The 20,265-nt window shown below is 36.2% G+C and overlaps 1 protein-coding gene across 1 annotated transcript; it reads left to right on the top strand.

The window, feature by feature from the left end:
* The first annotated feature begins 1,212 nt into the window (after window positions 1-1,212).
* EPYC (epiphycan) lies at window positions 1,213-17,502 on the top strand. Its single transcript, XM_014889078.2, has 6 exons — window positions 1,213-1,389; window positions 11,189-11,342; window positions 13,468-13,626; window positions 14,214-14,416; window positions 15,949-16,044; window positions 17,261-17,502. Exons 1-6 carry the CDS (start codon window positions 1,222-1,224, stop codon window positions 17,429-17,431), a joined length of 951 nt encoding a protein of 316 aa, XP_014744564.2. The 5' UTR covers window positions 1,213-1,221; the 3' UTR covers window positions 17,432-17,502.
* The last annotated feature ends 2,763 nt before the right edge of the window (window positions 17,503-20,265 follow it).

The following is a 20,265-nucleotide window of genomic DNA, read 5'->3' as shown; positions in this document are numbered from 1 at the left end:
TTACATATTTAAGAGCGTGTATCACAGCATCACATAAGGAGTACAGTTCATTAGACTTATCATTGCTCATTATCACTGTGCTTTTGGTGAAATTAATGTGAGCTGTAGATAAATAAAGGTGTAAGTAAAGCATGCTAAATAGAGCCTTGTGTCAAGCATCTTATATGATAATAGTGAATGCATCACTTACAAGGAAAAGGGAGCGCTAGTGCTCAAGCCTAGCATGAATTTTCTACTGTTTTACAAAATTCTGGAACTTTAAATAGGTGATAATTTAATTTTACAGAACTTTAAATGGGTGCTAATTCAATTTTATGATTCTGTTTTTCAAGAAAAACAGGTGAATGCACTACACCACTATTTCTCACTACTTTAAAAATGGTGTTGATTGAATGACAAAGGAATTCAGAGTACCAGCGCTACTGCCCATGGGGCTGTGGAGGACACTTATTATTTTTTATTTTTCTCCCAAGACCTTTGTAAAAGTATGGTCCAAATGTGCCACACTAATTAAAATTATGTTCTGACAAAACAACAGATGGGTGAAAAGTGTTTTGATTATGCTTATCCAGAAATAACAGAGTTGCTAATGTTTGATAATAGATTGGCGGAGGAGTTTTTTGTTGTTTTTTGGTTGGTTGGTGTGGGGGGCTTTTTGTGGTTTTTTTTTGTTTGTTTTGTTGTTTTTTGGATTTGTTGTTTTTTGGGGTTATTTTTTGTTTGTTTGTTTGATTCCATTTAGGGGTTTTTTATGAAGGAAGAGAGGCATAATATTACATTGTTATAAACATCAAAATATTATTGATTATGATAAAGACAAGTAATATAATAATTTACCTTTCCACTAGTTTCTCAAAAGTTGATATCTAAGTGCAATTAAAATAGATGAAGTTATATGAAAGGGGGAAAATACTCTTCAGACTCTTTCTCACCAAAGTCAGATTATTTTACACCAATAAAATTCAATAGGTCTTTTCTACATTATATGACCATGAATATGGCCAAAGCAGTCTGCAGAATTCTTAGGTCCAGAGACTCTTCATGAAGAAAACCAAATTAAACCACTGAGTCACCATAAATAAATATTAATTGTTCATCAGAAATATTGTGGATTTTATATATAAGTACTGTATTTGTGACATTAAATTTTCATAGATTCCTTGTCAATACCAGAGTACCTACAGTCTGTCCATTTTCTTCTCTTTCAGAAAAGAAAACACAATGCAGACCTTTGTAAATGTTTTTCTGGGATTTTTTATCTTTGAGTCTGTTGGAGCTGCCCCTATCAGTGATACCATAATTTATGATTCTGATTTCTATGACATGCCACTTGGAGAGCTGCCTCATCCATTTGCCTATGATGAAAACAAGCAGTCTGACCAAGTAGAGGTAATTAAAACTTAATTTATTGTCTTTCCAAAGTGCATAAATGCAGTAGTTACTGATCAGTTTTTCTTCGCCATGAAAATACTTATCAGACAAATCTACTGATGTAGTTTCTATTGCCTTTGCAGTTCATTCACTTTTTCCCTAACCCAAAACCACATTCAATATACATTCTGATTATTTGAGGTTTTATTTGTGCTAATCTTTAAGAGTAGGTGAAAGGCGCCATGCTTTCCTTGGGTCTCCATGGAATTCCACAAATTCTGTTGAAGATCATCATTGTGATTTATCTATCTGGGTGATGCAGGGAGGCAGTTAAGTTAGGATTTCCAACATTTCCATTAAATGAGGCTGTAAAATGCTATTTCCTGAGGTTTATGTTCAGTACAAGTATTTCAGAGTATAAACGCAAGTGATTTCTATTGCTGTGAAGAAAGTGCAGAAGGAAGAAAAAAGAAAGGGAAAGCATTTGAATTTAAACACAGGAAAGTAAGACAAATTATTGAAGAACAACTGCTGAAATTCTGATACAGTATGAGCTGGTAAGATATGTCAGCTGTAGAAGCTATGGACTCTACTTGTTGACTTAAATGCTTCCTTCCTCTTTTACAATCCTTTATTTCTTTACATCTACTAAAAAGCTACATTAATTTTATTCTCACCCTGCTGATTAGACATCAGCACAACTTCCCTGAAGGTAATATAAGCACTCTATGATTCAGGATTATGTGTAATAGAAGTTGAATGAAAAATATAACATTTAAATAATATGGTATTTTCATTTTTATGCATAATATTTTCTAACTTTTTCACATAACAATGCATAATTCATGAAAATACAAGCCTTTGAAAGATTCATGATTGCAACAGCAGGGACAGGAGCTACGCTTTCATCAGTGTGAGACAGAAATTTGATAACAGCTTTGAAATCAAAGGACAGGGAAAATTTAAGAATAACTATATTCCAAAACAGGAAAACTGAAGAGATAAAAATCTTAAAGTTAGCACTAAGATCAGAACCTTATAATTTGTAGGAAATAAATTTTCGATCTAAGAGGGATTGAGAAGAACTTTGCTGTAAGGAATTTACCTTGCCTTTGGCCTGTTTCCCTTGTGCCACTCATGTGCTCTATTTGATTCTGCTTGAGCTTGCTTTCCTGATAGTCACTACTAATTTTAGTCACTATGCTCCATTTCACATTGATTAATTAACCACAGTTTCTGTCTCTCTTTGCTCTTAGAAATGAAGCCTTTATCTTTCCTACAGAAACAACTTCTTCCCCAGAAGTGGGAGAAGTGATTTCGAATGAGCCTCATCACTGAGTTTTTCTCATTCAAACAACAGATTTCTTAGTAATGCATTGAATAGTAGGTGGGATTCTCCTGTGCTGTGCTCTCTCTGTGAGGTCCTATGACACCAAAACATGGGGTGGCCCTTTCCAAGTTTCTGAGAGAAGGGCAGAGATTAAACAAGGCTTCAGTGTTCTTTTCCAGCTGAAAGGAAATTGAGGGTGACTGATGTTGCATCCAAAAAGAAAAGATCCCAATACAGGTTGGGTTTTTTTTAAACGGTATGGAATAGGCAGAGTCAGGGTAAACTGGTAAGCTTCTTTTCCAGAGCAGGATTGTCTTCCATTACTGAGCTCTTCAGACAGCCTTTTTAAAATTCATCAGGTGAAGTTCATCCATCACAGAAGTTGAACAGAGCTTTTGCTCTGCCTATGGATGGACCTCCCTGTGAGAGCTTTTTTTTTGTAGGTGTTTAGCCAAAATCTTTTTTTTGCTTACATTCCTAATAACACGTACCGCCCAAGAGAACCCTAAGCATTCATAGTTCCCCATATCCCAGGAGATATGAGTGGTCACTGCTGTAGAAATCAAGCAAATTTTATAGATATGTCAGTGTACTGATATATAGGGCATGTCAGTCTTGCAACTTATATTTTGATCACTGAATATTATTGATGCCACTCAAGTTTTAAGCAGAATGCATTCGATTTCTTGATTGTGGTTATGACTTTACTGCTTAAAATCTTGTTATCATAACGACTTGAACAGCACAAGTGGGTCTATGTGTAAAATTCAATATTTATTCAAGGTCACAGGTTAGTTTTTATTATGCATAGTTTACATGATGAGCAATACCACAGAGACTCCAACAAACAGCAGGCCTTCAACAGATCTAGTCTGTGTGCAGTAACTCTTGAAGACTTGAGTTTCTCTTTAGAGAGCTCTGAATCATGTCTCCAGACTTCTGAAACTGTGAAGAAAAAACTCAAATAGCATTTTATGTCGTTGCTGCCTTCAATTTAAGATTTTAAAATTCAGTTCAGTGCAAATAGAAGTCATTCTGTTTAACTAATCTTTAGACTCATTGGAAAAATGCAAACTTTACCAAGGTTGTGTATCCAACTGATTTTCAGAAGGTGCAGGAGACTGACCAGTTCTAGTACTCCAGATGCATTTAGTGTGCTACTCCTGTTAATTTTTATGTCAATTAATCACCTGTGCACCTCAAGGAATTAAACTAAAGCACCTGTGTCATCATGTCCTTTACCAGACCATTAGGTACTGTAATTACACATTCAATGTGTAATCACCAAAGTGAGGAAAGATCTAAAGATAGCTAGAAAGGGAATATTTCTACTCATTTTATCTGGTTAAAATTAGGCTTGGTATCCCAAGACCATGCTCCAAGACAAGTATGAATCATTCTCTTACGATATCTGTTGAGGTGGCTTGACCTTAGCTGGCTGCCAGATGACCATCAAGATGCTTTCTCACTTCCCCTTCTCAGAAATAAATTAAGGTTAAAAACTTGTGAGTTGACATATAGGCAGTTTAATGAAGAAAAACAAAGGTTGCATGCAGAAGCAAAGGGAAACAAAAGATTTATTCTCTACTTCTCATGAGCAGGTGAGGGCCAAACACCTCCAGGGAAGTAGGACTTGATTATGTGTAGCAGGTTCTCCTGATGACAAACAAATTTAATAATAAAACAAATTAAACAAATTTAATAATAAAGCTCACCCCCTGAGCCCTCGCTGCCTCCATTCTCCCAGCTTTTACTGCTGACCAGATACCATATAGAACATCCCTTTGCTCAGCTTGGGTCACCTGTCCTGTTTGTATCTGCTCCTGAGACCTTGACCACCCCTACCCTACTGGTGAGAGGGGAATGTTGGAGAGACAGCTGTGGTGCTGTGCCAGCACTGCTCAGCACTGGTGCATTATCAACACCTTTTCAGCTGAACACACAAAGCACAGTGATAAGGCATGCCACGGGGAAAGTTAATTCCATCCCATCCTGACCTCATACACCTATCTTCCTCAAATAACTTTTGATGAACCCTAGACATCTGTTTCAGGCTTAGTAGGAGAATTTCACCTTAATAGAGTTAACTAAAAGTCACTGAGTCCAAGTTCATGACTTCTTTGCTACTTCTCATACTCTGGAAGTATTGTTTCTTGTGTAGAGTGTATGTGTGAATATACACACACACTTGCTTGGATTGAAAACATTTTTTCTGAAAACATTTCTAGATAATGGCTCTTGATATTCTTCCACTTGAAGCCTTTTTTTGTCATAGATTATAGAATCATCTTAACGTTGGGAAAGGTTACTTAATGTATACACGTAATACATCAAGGTCTTCAAGGAGAAAGATATGGCAAAGAAATGTCACCAAAAGTGCACAAGCTTTGTGTTGGATTTATCTTCTGAAACAGCAACAGCAGTATAATTGAGCCGATGTATTTTCCCTTTTCTTTACAGTTCATTAATATTTTGAATTAATATTTATATCATTATAGGGTCCAGAGGCCACAGTCAAGAATGGGTCTCCCAACTGAAAACATAGTCAAAGAGAGATTTCCTTCTTTAAAATAAATAGAATCAAACCAGAATCTCAAAGGAGTTCTTGTGTGAACTTCTCACTTTTTTCCTCTTTGAAACTGAAACTTTGTTTGGACAATGTGTGAGAAAAACAAATTGTGGAGAGAGATTCTTATGTACTCATGTATGTACTTATGTATTCATCAGTTACTAATGCCTAATAAAATGGCACTGCATTAACAGTGTCTGTTAAACATAATCAGTCAATTTTTCTTCAGGTAGGATGAACTAAGTTGGAAAAATAAGAAGTAAAAATATAAGAACATCAGAAAAATATTTTCATTGCTAAGATAGGGTATCAGTGGGGCTGAAAAGCAAAGGAGCACTCAATTAAGAATGGTTTGCCTAGCATTGAATAAGAAGAAAAGTAAGGGAGCTACATACAGGTTATGTTAGGTTTACACAAAAGAGGTGAGTTGTAAAGTATAATTCACAAAATATTCAGAAAAAAACACAGTGAAAGTCTAATATTTTATGCATTTTGCTTAGCATTAGTTGGTAGCTTGTTGAATTTGTATCAAACTAATAATAGGTCATTTTGGTGCGTGCACAAAGCTCAGAATTTGAGTTCCACATATTTACTCATGTCTGTGTGCATACACACAAACCATCTCTCCTGCTGGCATAACACAAATGAAGAATAGCCATACTTGAACAAGAACTCACTCTTGCAATTCTGCAGAGTTGAGAGAGTCTTATAATGCTGTTCCTATCTTTGTGGTAGGTATCTGATTAAATAAGAGACTTCAAAGTGAATATGCAATGACTTTTCAGAACATACACATTTTCAAAAAACCCTATTAATTGGTGCAAGTAATGTCCAAATCAGATAGCCACATAGTTGATAAGAGAATCAAACATAGAATTTGAAGCTTTATCCTCGAATAGGAATTTTTCTAGTTTTCCAGAAAGATTTTGACTACAGCTCTTGTTATTCACTTGTCTGCAGAGACTAACAATTCTATTTCTTTTTAAGATAAAACAATAGGAGAAAATAAGCCTTTAAATGCAAAATTCAAGAACAAGTATAGGCCACTTTTGGAAAGGAAAACAAACCTCCCTGCCCATGGCAAGGGAGTTGGAAATAGATTATTTTTTATGGTCTCATCCAAGCCAAACCATTCTGTGATTCTCTGAATAACTTCTACCATAATTAGATATTTTCTTGTAAGCCTTTGGTAATTTCAGAACAGCTATGGGAGAAACCAGTTCCTTTTGATGGGTCAGTGTGTGGAGCAACTGTCCCTTCAAGATTAAAATGACTCTTTTTAAATTTTGATTTTTTTTATTTGTGTATTAAATTTTTTTTTCAGTAAAAGAAACACTGAAACAGAACACACTTTACATTCTTCTGTGGATTTAAACTTATCACATGTAATACATCAGCTTTGATCCTAAAAGATGTAGACATAAAATAGACACATAAAAAAGACACATAAAATAAACTCCTGAGCCTCTCCTAGTCCTTTGTTTGTCTCGCCTCCTTTCCTGTCAATGGTGAGATATAGATACCTAAAGAGCACAACCTAAAAGGAATTCTGTAGCCAGTGTCTGGAGCTGCTTTTCAGAAGTTTTGTCTCATTCTGTACTGACTGTGAAGTGATGCTAATATAAACTAAATGCCCAGCCAATGGATGGCAATTTGTAAGTTGGATTTTACCAATTGCATTTTATCACTTACTGATGTGTTCTGATTTCTGCATTCTTGACTTTCGTAACTTCCTGATATGAAAGGGACTCTGAATTGGCAGCCACACTAAGAACTTTCATTAGAGAATGGAGCCACATTGGATAAATGGATGGGGAAAAATGCAATCTTAGGAAAGATATCACTGTCCTTTTGCATGCTCTGGGACTAATCTGCACTGGTATTCTCCAAACCTCTTGATTGATTCCAAAGACAGAGTAGGGTAACTATTAACCGTATAGATGTCTAAAGATAGGTGATGTGATACCCCTTCAGTTTCTTCTTTTTTTTTGTCATGCATTAAAACTGTCTTGGAAGGGAGATTATTATTTGAAGACTTGTAGTTATTGGAAAAGAGAAACATACTTTATTGTATTTCTCTACAATGCTCTCCCTGCTTTGTGATTTTTCGCAAAGAATAATTTTTTTAAGTAGCAAATGAAATACAAGTCCACTTCCTGCCTAATTCCAGGCTCCCTCCTCCTTCCAAAAAACCCTATGGAAAATAATGCCATTAAGTGATATGCAATCATTTATGTTTCAATTTTTATGGTTTTTTTAGTAAAGTCCAGTTGTCAAAGATAAACAAACATCTGGAAGATGAGGAATTATTCTGTACAGTATATAGTCCAAGAAACATCTTTGTCTTGTTACAGTCTTGCATCATTTATCAAACTTGTAAAAGATAGCTGCATGGATCAGATGACCAATAATGAGAAACAGACTTTTACCTTTAGGTCACTGGTTCAAGTCCAAGTTATATACAGCAAGAAAATACTGCTCTTGCTCTGGGTCTGGTATGTAAAACACATATATCAGTGAACTCCTACTCTGTAAAGAGTATAAAAATTGCAACTACATTAAGTTAACGCCAATAATTTTTATTTCCTCATGAAAATAAGAAAGTGCAGGAGACAGAATAAATAATCTAACTACTTGGAACAGTTTCCCTAAATCCCAGACTTTGTGCATATACAGGGAAACTTTCAAATGGAGACTTTCAACTGAGCATCTACAAATCTAGGTAGCATCCAACAGTAAGAAAGAGATAACAGTGTAGGAATTGAAGTACTAGAGGTTAACACCTCCGCTTTACTACCCAACAGCTACAGTGATTCATCAACTAAGAAACCTTCAGGAAGCATAAAGTAAATCACAAATCCCAAGATAGTAAGTTCCAGAAGTATGCTCCAAATATGCAGAGAGGTGGCAATCAGTGCAGATGTCCCAAATCCCATAACAAGTGGAAGGAAAATTATCTTTGGTCTGATGCCTATTTACAAAGTCTATCTTGCATATACTTTTCTCCAGAATATTACTTTCAGTAGAACAAAAGTTGGATATAAAGACATTAACAGATCTTAAAATCTCCAGATTTAATTCTAAAGTTCAGAAGAGGGATTCTTATCTGATTTCCACAAATGTGGTGAAGAAGTTGACAGCATGTGCAAGAACTTTAGTGCAGTACTAACCTGGGTCAATAAAAGTCTGGAATGTGTCTCTCCCTCTAGGCTTCCTCCATTCGGAGAACAGCTGTCCCATTTCCTTTGTTCCCAAAGCCTTCTTTTGATTTGTCCCCAAGTCCATTCCTGGTTAAGCTGTCTACTGTCAGTGCTGCAGATGGTAACATTGTGTATTTGTCTGTACAAAATGACAAGGTGCATCCTTACTCTTATTTACATCAACTCACATTACTCAGTTCAACTGAAGGTCATTTTACTCATTTGATTACCTTGCGTTTTGTGAGATGACCTTGGAAATGGTATTGAGGCATTTTTATCCATAAACTCAAATTAATAATAGTATCTGTGGCTTAGTAGAATACAACTAAAGCATATACAGAAAACCCAAAATGTTCTTAGTCAAAATCTGAGCCTGTGCAGTTCAGAGTGCTTTCTGGTTTTTTATTGCTTTCATGTTCTCTGTCTTCAGTGAAACTAATTGATATAAAATATTTGAACCTATTGCCATTATATAACCTAAACCAATTAATTTATGTGCAAAAAAAATTAGATTTTAGGCAGTTATTTAGATGTTCTAAGGCAATCCAGGATCATAATGCTTAATACTGCTTGTAATGATATATAGCTATGCTGCAAGATAGTCTGTTATGAGATGCAAAGTGGTTTTTTTTCAAAATTTTCACAGTTCATAGAATCGTAGAATTGCTTGTGTTGTAAGGGACCAAGATCTACTTCCAGCCCCCGCCATGGGCAGGGACACTTTCAAGGAGCCCAGGTTCCTCAAAGCCCCATGCAACCTTGCCTTGAGCAAGGGAATCCATAACTTCTCTGGGCAACCATTTCCAATGCCTCAGCATCCTCATAGTAAAGAATTTAATAATATATAAAAATTTCAGCTTCAAGCCATCCCCCCTTGTCCTATTACTACATGTCCTTTCATAAAGTCTCTCTCCAGCTTTCGTGTAGGTCCCCTTTAGGTACTGAAAAGTTGCTATAAGGTCTTCCCAGAGCCTTCTTTTCTCTGGGCTGAACAATCCCAACTTTCTCAGCCTGTCTTCATCTTCTTGGCCCTCCTCTGGACTTGCTCCTACAGGCCCATGTCCTTCTTGTGCTGGAGACTCCAGAGCTGGATGCAGTACTGCAGATGGGGTCTCACAAGAACAGAGTAGAAGGGCAGAATCACATCCCTTGAGCTGCTGCTTACATATGAAATATATGTACACATACAAAGAGATGCAAATAGGGGATTCCATGCTTGGAATCCAGATGTCAGGTGTTTCAGTTCCTTTAACTTCTATAGTCCACATACAAAATCAAATCTTAAAAATTCTATTTGGCCAGTCTGGGTGCAATTACTTTTTACCTGTACTTTATAATTAGAATTTATGAACACTATTGCAATTGATTTCAACAACTGGTTCTTCATGGAGATAGCAAAGAAAGCAGTAGCTGTGGGATGGTCTCAAGCAAGAAGGTGCTTGTTCAGGTGAAAGACTAGGGATTCAATAGCTTTGCAGTGGTATGTGCTAGAAAACTGCAGCGGACGAAAACTGAAGCAGAATTTTGGGCTTTGGTGCCCTTGCACTTGGAATAATGATACTGTGACAAAATTCCTATATTTGGCTGTGCCTTTGAAAAAGATAAGGAGTGCTAATTGCAGCACAGGAGTGCAGCACTCACAGAATTAAATGCATTACCTACATTTTAAACAATACCTCAGATGTGCAAACCCCTAATTCATTGTTTTGGATTTAAAGAATAAAGAGCGCACTTCCAGAAAGGGCTCTGGCTCAGCTGAACAATATTATTACACACGGGGAAGTGAAGATATAGTGGGAAAGTAACTTGCAAAGATCACACAACTATGTCTGGGTGATAACAGAAAACAACCCGGCCTCTTTGTTAACACAGACCCCTCTGCAACAAGCCTGGCAAGTCTGCAATACTCTTTTTATGAGCGGTGACGTGATACAAGAAAATTGCTACATCTTATTTTTTATCCAGCATTGTCATATAGGAAAATCAGCAGAATGCATTTTTAGAATGAAAGTTAACCTGACAAAATTTACTGCTTTGACTAATTATGTTGAGTGAAGGACTAAAAAATAAATTTCCTAGTTCCATGTAAGGATTTTCCAAATTCTGTAAGTGTTTTAAAACCAAGGTTTTATCCAATATTTTTAACTATATCATTTTTTTCATACTACATAATACAGCTTCTAATGAATGAAGTAAATCAGAGTCTTTAACATATTTGAAAGTTGTATCGGAGTTCAGAATTATTTAGTAGTATTTTTGCATCATGTTATTGTTCTAAGCAGAGACTGCACAGCTATAATGGATTTGGATTTGTGATGGTACAATTCACCATTTTGTGGTAAATGACTTGCACCTTTTTGATATTTCATAGCAAATTTTCATTTTTCACACACAGTTTATCAATTTTTATCACAAATCGAATTTACTTTTAAATAAATATGGAAAAAATAATTTTGCTACTATATATTCTCAGTAATGAAGTACATGCATGTGTGTATACATTAAAAATAATCAAAATACAGAGATAAAAAGTGAATAAGTATGTTGGATTTTCATTAATTTTTTATATATCAGAATTCATTATAGCTCCTGGATAAACTGCAGCTCAAGCACTAAATCTCAGAAAATATGTGACCTCTAGTGGGAGAACATGAATAACTGAAGAGAAACAGCTTCCAAGGGAAGTAAACAGTAACATTTCCTTTTAATTTTCCCTAGACAGATGTTGGGATGGAACTACCTTCTGTAATTCAAGAGAGTTTTTCTTCTGCATCATTGACAGAAGAAACTGAGGATGAAGTTTCAACACCAAAATTAATTGATGGGTCTTCAGCACAAGGGTCAGGGGTTCTTGGACCCCAGACCAAAGATGGTTAGTAGGAAAGAGAATTTTTTTGTGTGTGTAGCTTTGATTTTGAGAAAGCCAATTTTATTTTCTTTTTTACTGAAAATGAAGTACATAATTTCTGTTTGTCCCTTGCTGAAGAAAGATACAACATGCTGATCTTGAATTCACCAAAGTCAGATAGGTGCTTAGTCAAAAGGTTTCCATACTATTTCACTATGAAAACAACTGTACCAGTGAAGATTTACAACTTGCAAATTTGCTGGTGGCTGGCAATGCTACCAGTACTTGTTTTTCTGTCGTAGATTTCAATACCATTATCAACTGTCTTTACTTATAATGATTTGCTACGTTTTTTATAGATGTACTCATACAAAGTAGAACTGAAATGTTGAAGAATTTTTGACCATGAAAACTATAAACTGAAAAACTTAAGGAAAGGGAACTACTTAGAACTTTTTAGTGAATATGATTTTCAGTTTTTCTGACCATCAATAGCGAAATAAGAACTTTATAAATCTTGCAGGGGAATTAAAACTCCAAAACATTATCTGTCCCTCTCCCATACAAATTTTGCAATGCGAATTTTAGGCATTTGTCAGAAACCCCTCTAAATTATAGTAGGTAAAGTTTACTAGAGTTTTCCATTGCTGTGAGGGATCTTTGTGTTGTATGGTGGTCAACGTACAGTAATAGGAAAATCTTACTTTTTACTATGCCTAACACTACACCTGAGTGCCATAGAAGAAAAATGAAATGAAAAAAAAAAAAAAACAAAAAACCCAAACCCAAATATAAAGCGGAGTGTTTTTACTTCCAAAATTGTGTATTCACTGAATTTAATAAGTCTTATTAAATTAAGTCTTATAGTCTTATTTTGGTACATGCTATAGGTGAGATTACAAGGCTCAGTAACATTAAGCCAAGCCCATTTTTCTTGTTGATAGCTTTTTGAATCCTTCCCCTACCTCTGTTTTTTTTTCGGTTTCCTATGTCTATGTCTGACATAGGTGAAAAATACCACTCCTCCAACATCAAAAATAGGACAGGGTGAAAACCTTTTCCCATACTATGGTGCTATATTGCAATATTATGAAAAAATATCAGCCATCCTTAACTCTGTATTCATTTAGGCCTAAATTTGCTGTGTCAGCCCTCCTTTCTGCAGCCAATTTAATTTACCCTGAGGAGAAAGTTCGGGAAAGCATGAAAATATCCTTATCTCTCTAGAAATTTAATTCCTAGATGTCCAAGTAGAAATTATCACATAAAAATAAAAGAGTACTCCGGTTAGCAATTCTTTAATCTTGCCTCAAAAGGCACCTCAATAATTTACAGGTAATTAGGGCAGATTAAGAAGGCACATCTCTCATCTAGCCACATGTGATCTAGAGGAAAAACTAATCTGTAAGAAAAGCATTTTCATATTCCTGAATTATCCTACTATTCTGTAAGAGCAAAAAACCCCACCTACTGCAAGGAGGATGAAAACATTAATCAAGAAAGTATTTCTATGGGATTAAAAGATGATAAACAGATGCTGATTTATATTCATAATCAATGAAAAGATGTATCAAAAAGTCAGTGTCAGAAGTGTTACAGCCTGGTTATTAAAATTGTTAGAGGTATGCCTCTGCCTGAATAAAGATGCAAATGAGACCATATGCCAAGGTCAACAGGATAGATTTTATTTAATAGTAAATGAGAGGGAAAGAGACAGAGGTAGAAAGAAATATAAATAGGGAAGGGGAAAATGAGAGTGACAGAGAGACAGATGAAGTAGAAAATATTGTTCATCAGCCATTATTCCTCCATCTAGATGGAAGTATACACCTGCTAGCTTAAGGGGAAATCAACTTCTGGCTGGTTGCTGTCACCAAACATTCTCTTATAGTCTGAGAAACAATTTATTAGAACAAGTTAATTGTTTTTCTAGGCGCAGGGAGAAAAATAAATTCATTCAAAAAATAATTTAATCACTTTACTGTTGCAATTATATGATTTGGTGATCAAAGCAGAATGGGAAGTGAACTTTACCATAGACAAAGTGTGATCGTTAGGTTCTTGTGTGAGCATTTCACTGTAGTAATTTTTGTATGATTTTTATAAATTTCTTTTCTAACAAAGTGTTTTCTTTTAAATTTCTTGATAGGTCTTCCCACTTGCCTTTTATGTACATGCCTAGGGACAACAGTCTACTGTGATGATCGTGAGCTTGATGCTGTTCCACCATTGCCTAAGGAAACCACATATTTCTATTCACGTTATAACAGAATCAAGAAGATCGGCAGAAATGACTTTGCTAACTTAAGTATGGATAGCAGTATTATTGAAATCACCTTTAATTTTGATTATTTCTGGCTCATATCAACAAAAAATATAGCGATATATATTTTATATAATTTATTATGGTAAATTTTACACATAAATGCACATGCGTTTTGCTACTTTGGAGCATAAAAGTCCGTACATTACATGCAAATTTTCTGTCAAACTTTTGATTTATTATAAATAACTGTGATCATTGATCTTTTTGCTGTTACTTGCAATCATCTTTAGAAAAGTAATAAAACCTCCCAAATATTCAATTTAATTTTTTTTTAATTTGAAAAAGTGCTTGAGTGTATTTTATAAAGAAGTCAATATATAAAATTTCTTATATATAGCAGGGTGTTGAAATAAAGAAATGTGGGACAAGGTAGTAGAAAATATGTTTACTTCCCTTCAAGTGTCATTTTTCCAAACAATAATTTATAAGATTCCCAAAACACACAGAAATCTTAAAACTCAACTTTGAAATCTTTTACTGAAAGATGTATAAAGAATGACACAGGCAGGGTTTTTTAAATTTCAGGAAATACATTCTTATAAGTCTGTTATATCTTATTTCTCTGCCAGACCATTTAAAGAGGATTGATTTGACTGCAAACTTCATATCAGATATCCACAAGGATGCCTTCCGAAGATTGCCCCAACTTCAGGAGCTGGTGCTCCGTGACAATAGGATAAGGCAACTCCCTGAGCTACCATCTACCTTAACATTCATTGATGTTAGTAAGAACAGGCTTGGTCGCAGAGGGATACCAAATGAGGCATTTAAAGTAAGTTTGGGTGTAATGGGAAAATATTTTCTTCCTCTCCAGAGGATGTGGTTAGAAGTGCAGCTCATTCTCATAAGAGTGATGCTCCAGTCTCCTAATCATCTTTGTAGCCCTCAGATGGACCTGCTCAAGGAGCTCCATGTCTCCTTCTTGTTCTGGGCTTGACCAGGGCTAAGTAGAGGGGCAGGATCACCTCCCTTGACCTGCTGGCAATGCTCTCCCTAATGTGCCCCAGGCCCTTGGGAGAAGGGCACTGGTGGCTCATGGACAGGTCCACCAGGACCCCCAGGATCTTCTCTGCAGGGATGCTGCCCAGCAGATTGGCTCCTAGCCCATACTGCTGTGTGAGGTTATTATTCACCAGGTGCAGGACTCCGCATTTGCTTTTGTTGAATTTCAGATGGTTTTTCTCAGCCCACCTCTCCAGCTTGTTGGGGTCCTTCTGGAGGGTTGGGCACCCCTCTGGGGTATTGGCCACTCCTCTCAGATTTGTGTAATCAGTGAGCTTGCTGAGGAGGCATCTGTCCCTCCACCCAAGTCATTGATGAACTTGTTAAACAATACTGGGCCCAGCACTGAACCTTGAGGGACAGTGTTAGTGGCAGACCTCCCTGGACTGTGCCAATGATTATGTCCTTCTGGGATCTGCCATTCAGTCAGTTCTCAATCCACCTCACTCTCCACTCTTCCAGACCACACTTCCTGAGTTTGCTAAGGGTATACTATGAGAGAAAGTATCAAAAGCCTTGCTGAAGTCAGGGTAGAAAATATTCAGTGTTCTCCCCTCATCCATTCTGGTAGTTGTTTCATTTTAGAAGGCAATCAGGTTTGTCAAGCAGGATTTACCTTTAGCAAATCCAGGCTGGCTACTCCTGATCACCCTATTGTCATCCCTGGGGATTGAGATGGCTTCTGGAATGAGGTGCTCCATCACCTTTCCAGGGATTGAGGTGAAGCTGACTGGATGGTAGTTCCCTAGATCCTCCTTGCCCTTTTTGTAGATAGGGGTAACACTAGCTTACCTCCAGTCCTCAGGCACTTCTCCTGATCCCTGTGGCCTTTCAAAGACCACTGTAAGCAGCCTAGCTATGGTGTCTGTCAGATCTCTCAGCACTCATTCCTTCAACAAGTCAAGGGAAAAAATTATTTACCTTCTGAAATGGAATGAGAAATGTATTTTTACCTCAGGCATTTCTTATACAGTTATTATTTGCTTCAACACAATACACTTCCACAAAATTAAGTAGCCTTGCCACAAAAGAAAGGAACATCATCATTAAAATTACATCTTTAATAATTCTGTAGGTATTTTCCCCTTCATTTTAATCTGAACACCCAACCTTTATCAACAACATTCCCAGCCTATGCAAATCAGAGTTCATTACTGTCTTTGAATTTCTGTCTTTTCACCATATCATGTTGAAACAAAATGTTTTGTGGTGCTCATTGCAGTGATAGATTTCAAACTTACCTGATAGAGATTTTCAAATATGTCTTATTGGTCTTAATGGTTTATTTCCATCTTCCTCTAGAATCTGGATGAACTGCAGCATCTTTATATCACTGACAATAACTTGGACCACATTCCATTGTCACTCCCTGAAAGCCTCCAAGCTCTTCATCTTCAGGTAGGCTACAAAAGAAATGGCTCCTTATATCATGCTCAAATAGGATGCACAACTGGGAAGGGCAAACATTTGTCTTGTAATGTTTCTTCTGTTTATCCAAAAGGTGTTCTTACTTGACTAAACAAGCTATGGGAAACATAAAATTAACTAGTGATTGCAGTCTTTCAAAGAAGTAAAATTTAGCTCAGCTAAGCATTAATTTTCAAAATTTGTAATACAATATTTTTCAAAAATCAAATACTAGACTTACTATTATCTAATAGTTTCTCTGTGAATTCTTCCTTTCAACCTTTTCCAGATCTGCTTCTTTCCCTTTATCTCCTCTGGTACCAATTTACAGTTTTGTTTATTGGATATTTTTACTTATTACATCATACATAAAAAAATTTTCAGTAAGCAATGTAATGTACCTCACATCATTTAACCTCTATTTTTCAGTAAGTAAATTTATTAAAAATCTCTGCTTGCTAGCTGACTTTTTCTCACCTATTTGTGACTGTAAATTAAATATTCAGTGCTGGACTTTTTCTACACCAATTTCTGACTAGCAAAGGAATGGAAGAGAAGAATTTTCAGACAGCCCTCATTTTAAATTATGAACTTTTTAGTCCCAGTTTCCTGACAATGATGTATTTCAGCAATTCTTTGTTGAGAATGGTTCACTTCAAGAACGGAAGCTCAGTGAATATAAGGCATGTAAGAGCAATTTAAGTCAAAGGAATAAAACCAAAAGCATTCTATTTTCCCAGTATAGATACGGATGTGAGTTAAACTAATGTGAGAGGGCCTGGGGGAAAGAAATTGTCACAGATCAAATTAGAGTTGTACCTTTGCAGGTTGAGGCATATTAAGATGTCAGGATGATAATTATGTTTTTATGATATTTGTACTGGCCTATTGTGGATCAAATTTGCCTTAATGAGGCTCTTCACTATAATCTGGAAATGAAAATGCTCTATACTTCTACCAGGCTCCTCCTTTAAAGCCTGCCTCTGCTACATGGTTTGAGCTACTTAGTTTTGAAACTTTGCACTGGCCAAGAAATTTTCCCCTGCTTGGAAGATTTCTCTGTTGATGATTTGCCGCCAAAATCTGGGCCCTTGAGTTCAAGCAAATATCTCTCTAGACACTGAAAATACATCCATAAATGGTGTAAAAAATTACTTTCAGGTAACTATTCTGATAGCTTCTTTTTTGTTTGCTTGTTTTCTTTTAGAACAACAACATTCAAGAGATGCATGAAGATACTTTCTGCAAAATGAGGGATTTTACTTATGTGCGTAGGGCTCTTGAAGACATCAGACTGGATGGAAATCCCATCAACCTGAGCAAAACACCTTATGCATACATGTGTCTACCCCGTTTGCCAGTTGGTAACCTCATCTAAGCTTTGACAGCAGCCAAGACTGTCATATGCTGTAAGAATCTCTAAAGACAAATCATTAACTCACTGCTACATTAACCTAGATGAATTCAAATAAATAACATTGATTTGGGAAATATTTCTGTTAATATTGGAATTTATTAATGAGATACTGAGAAGATTATGAAATGTTAAAAGACAAATCTATTATCTACCCAGCTGCAAGTTATTTACCAATATCAAGAAAAATACTTTACTACAAAAACAATGGAAAAACCAAATTTTTTGCTGAATTTTTCAGATCTAGCATATGAATTCTAAAATTAAATAATTTTACATATTAAAGTCCAGCTATTACATGGTAAATAAAGAAATAAAAATAAAATATGTGTACATAATTGATTATTTATTGGGGCTTATTTTATTTAAATATTATTCTCTCAGATATACACCTATTTTTTAATTTTTTTTCCTTAAAAGTCCTTCCATTTTGGAAAAGTACTAACAATATTTAAAAAAACCCCATGTTTTCTTCAGAAAACAGAATCTTTCCTTGAATCAATAATGAAATATAGAGCTGAAATCTAAAGTATCAGATTACCCTCCCATAATCTATCTTTATTTTTGCAGCAATAATTTATATGTGTAATGCTGATGAGACCCAAAGCTGTTTTCTGTATCTTTGATAAACTTGCCTGACAGATTAGGTGGTAATAAAAATCTCACGTAATATCTCCTATTTGAGAAATACTAGATCTTATTCTGCATAGAGAATGAAAAAAAAACCCAAAACAAACCTTCCTTTGTCATATTTACATAGAGAAAATTTTGCAGTTCAATACAGTAACGACCAGGATTCAGAGACTGAAGTCACAAATCACCTTGTGGAGCTCAATTTCCAATTACTTGATTCATAAAAAAAATCTCCGCTTTACTGTTTAACAGGTTTTCCAGGTAAAGATTAGAAAATTTCCCTCTTGGGAGGGAGTAACTCCTCTCCTTTAGTGCAGGAGATTTAATACATTTTTCTAGAGAGAAAGGCCCCAGGAAAGATCCACTAGATACAACACACGTATCTGCTCATTCTGTTCTATGGTGACAAGCAGCAAATAACATCTGCACATCTTCAGTGATAAAGGTTTGATGAAAGACTTTGGCAAAAAAAACCATAACAAATCAGCCTAGACAATCTGGTGTTTGTTCATTATCTAAGTTCCCTTTCATCTAGCTGAATATATATGCCCATTTAAAATATAAATTATAAATTTCTGTTGGGAAAGACAATGGAAACTGTTCACAGAGACCTCACTCTTCACCCTCACTGCCACTTTCTGGAAGTGAACACACACAGAACATCGAACAGACTAAAGTTGGCATGGTTTGAACTGGGAAGAAGGAGGTGAGGTGAGATAAGGATAGGATATGGAGTGATATGATGAAGCAAGAGAGTGTTGAGAGCAGAGACAGATCATTCTTGTTCTCTCCTGTCTTAGTGAAAGGCAGAGGGGAGAGCAGCAAAATTCCAAAAGTCTTAGACCCTAGCTGCATTTAGTTTTATTTCAAGAAATTCTAGTCTTTCCTTTCCATCCACATGCCACCTCTCATGCCATCATCAGCTCTTCATATTCCCAACAGAACACGTGTGCTCAGGGAAAGAGAAAAATTCAAAGGTTGAGGGGGAGATGAGGGAGAGCACTGAAGCCCCTTCCACAGCTGCTGCAGTAGGTTGAATCAGCCCCTGAGCTCTTGTACAGTGGTCAAGCGCCATTCCATGGTGACGGATTTGCTGCCCACAGCACATTTGTTTCAGGGAAGATGCATTTCTGTTGGAAAGGGCAAACTTTGCTAATCATGAAGAGTATGGTGCACCTCAATTATACAAAGGAATATGGATGCTCAAATGTCTGGTCCCCAAGCATATTCTATGGTGCAAACCTGAAATGTCAAGACTGTTTTGCATAATGCTCTCAGATCAAGGACAGCAAGAAAAGGATGTACTATAAATAAAAAATAACTATTGTGCTCCAGAAGTCAAGAAATACTAAATTGAATATAATCTCTCTAAACTTTGACATGGAAGAAACCTCCAAAATCACAGATCAGAGCTCCCTCTCTTGTGTAGTGGTCAACTGTACTCATCTAATGCAAGTTGTGAAAATCTAGCCAGGGAATTCACAGGTTTTCTGAATCAGAGCTCTTGTATAGAGAGAAGTACATTTTCCTTTCTGTTTGTTTGTGCATGTGCTTTCCCTTACCACATTAGTGTTATCAGAGGTAATACAGTTGCTGCTCTTCCCACTTCAGATAACAGTTCAGAGGTTAGTAGCAGTAGCAATGCCAAGCTTACGTTTGAATCATGTATGGGCCAATCTGCTACAGCTTTCTACCATTCCTGTCCAGACACATACCAAAGTCATGGAAGTGAACAGAGTCCTCTCTCTTCAGGAATAATTTCTGTCACTTGGCCTCTGCTGGAAAGACAATGTTCTTAGAAAAGCTCCTGTTGGTGAATCACAAAAGTAAAACCAGTGCTGATTTTAAAAGAAAATATTGGTATAACATTTCATATATTTTATCCTCAGTGCAACAGTTGTGTGCTTGCTATCTTTTAAGAATGTCTGCAAGGACTTTCACAGGAGAAATTAAGAATTTGTGAATAATTTCTTGGCCTGGGGAACTGAACAGTACTGGGAGAACATAAGGTGTCTGAAACAATGGAGCTGTCTTACCCTTGAGATCTTCTTGGTAAATTCTGTTAACTTGGGCTTTTTGGAATGATACAGCTATTTCTGCTGCTGGGTTCTGGAGCTTGAAAGTGTACAGGGTTACCTCAGCAGAATAATCCATTGACCAGTACA

This window comes from Sturnus vulgaris, chromosome 5 (assembly GCF_052056855.1).
Source record: "Sturnus vulgaris isolate bStuVul1 chromosome 5, bStuVul1.hap1, whole genome shotgun sequence".
NCBI classification, from domain to species: domain Eukaryota; kingdom Metazoa; phylum Chordata; class Aves; order Passeriformes; family Sturnidae; genus Sturnus; species Sturnus vulgaris.
The sequence above is the reverse complement of the archived record's forward strand: the minus strand, read 5'-3'. Positions and strand labels throughout refer to the sequence as shown.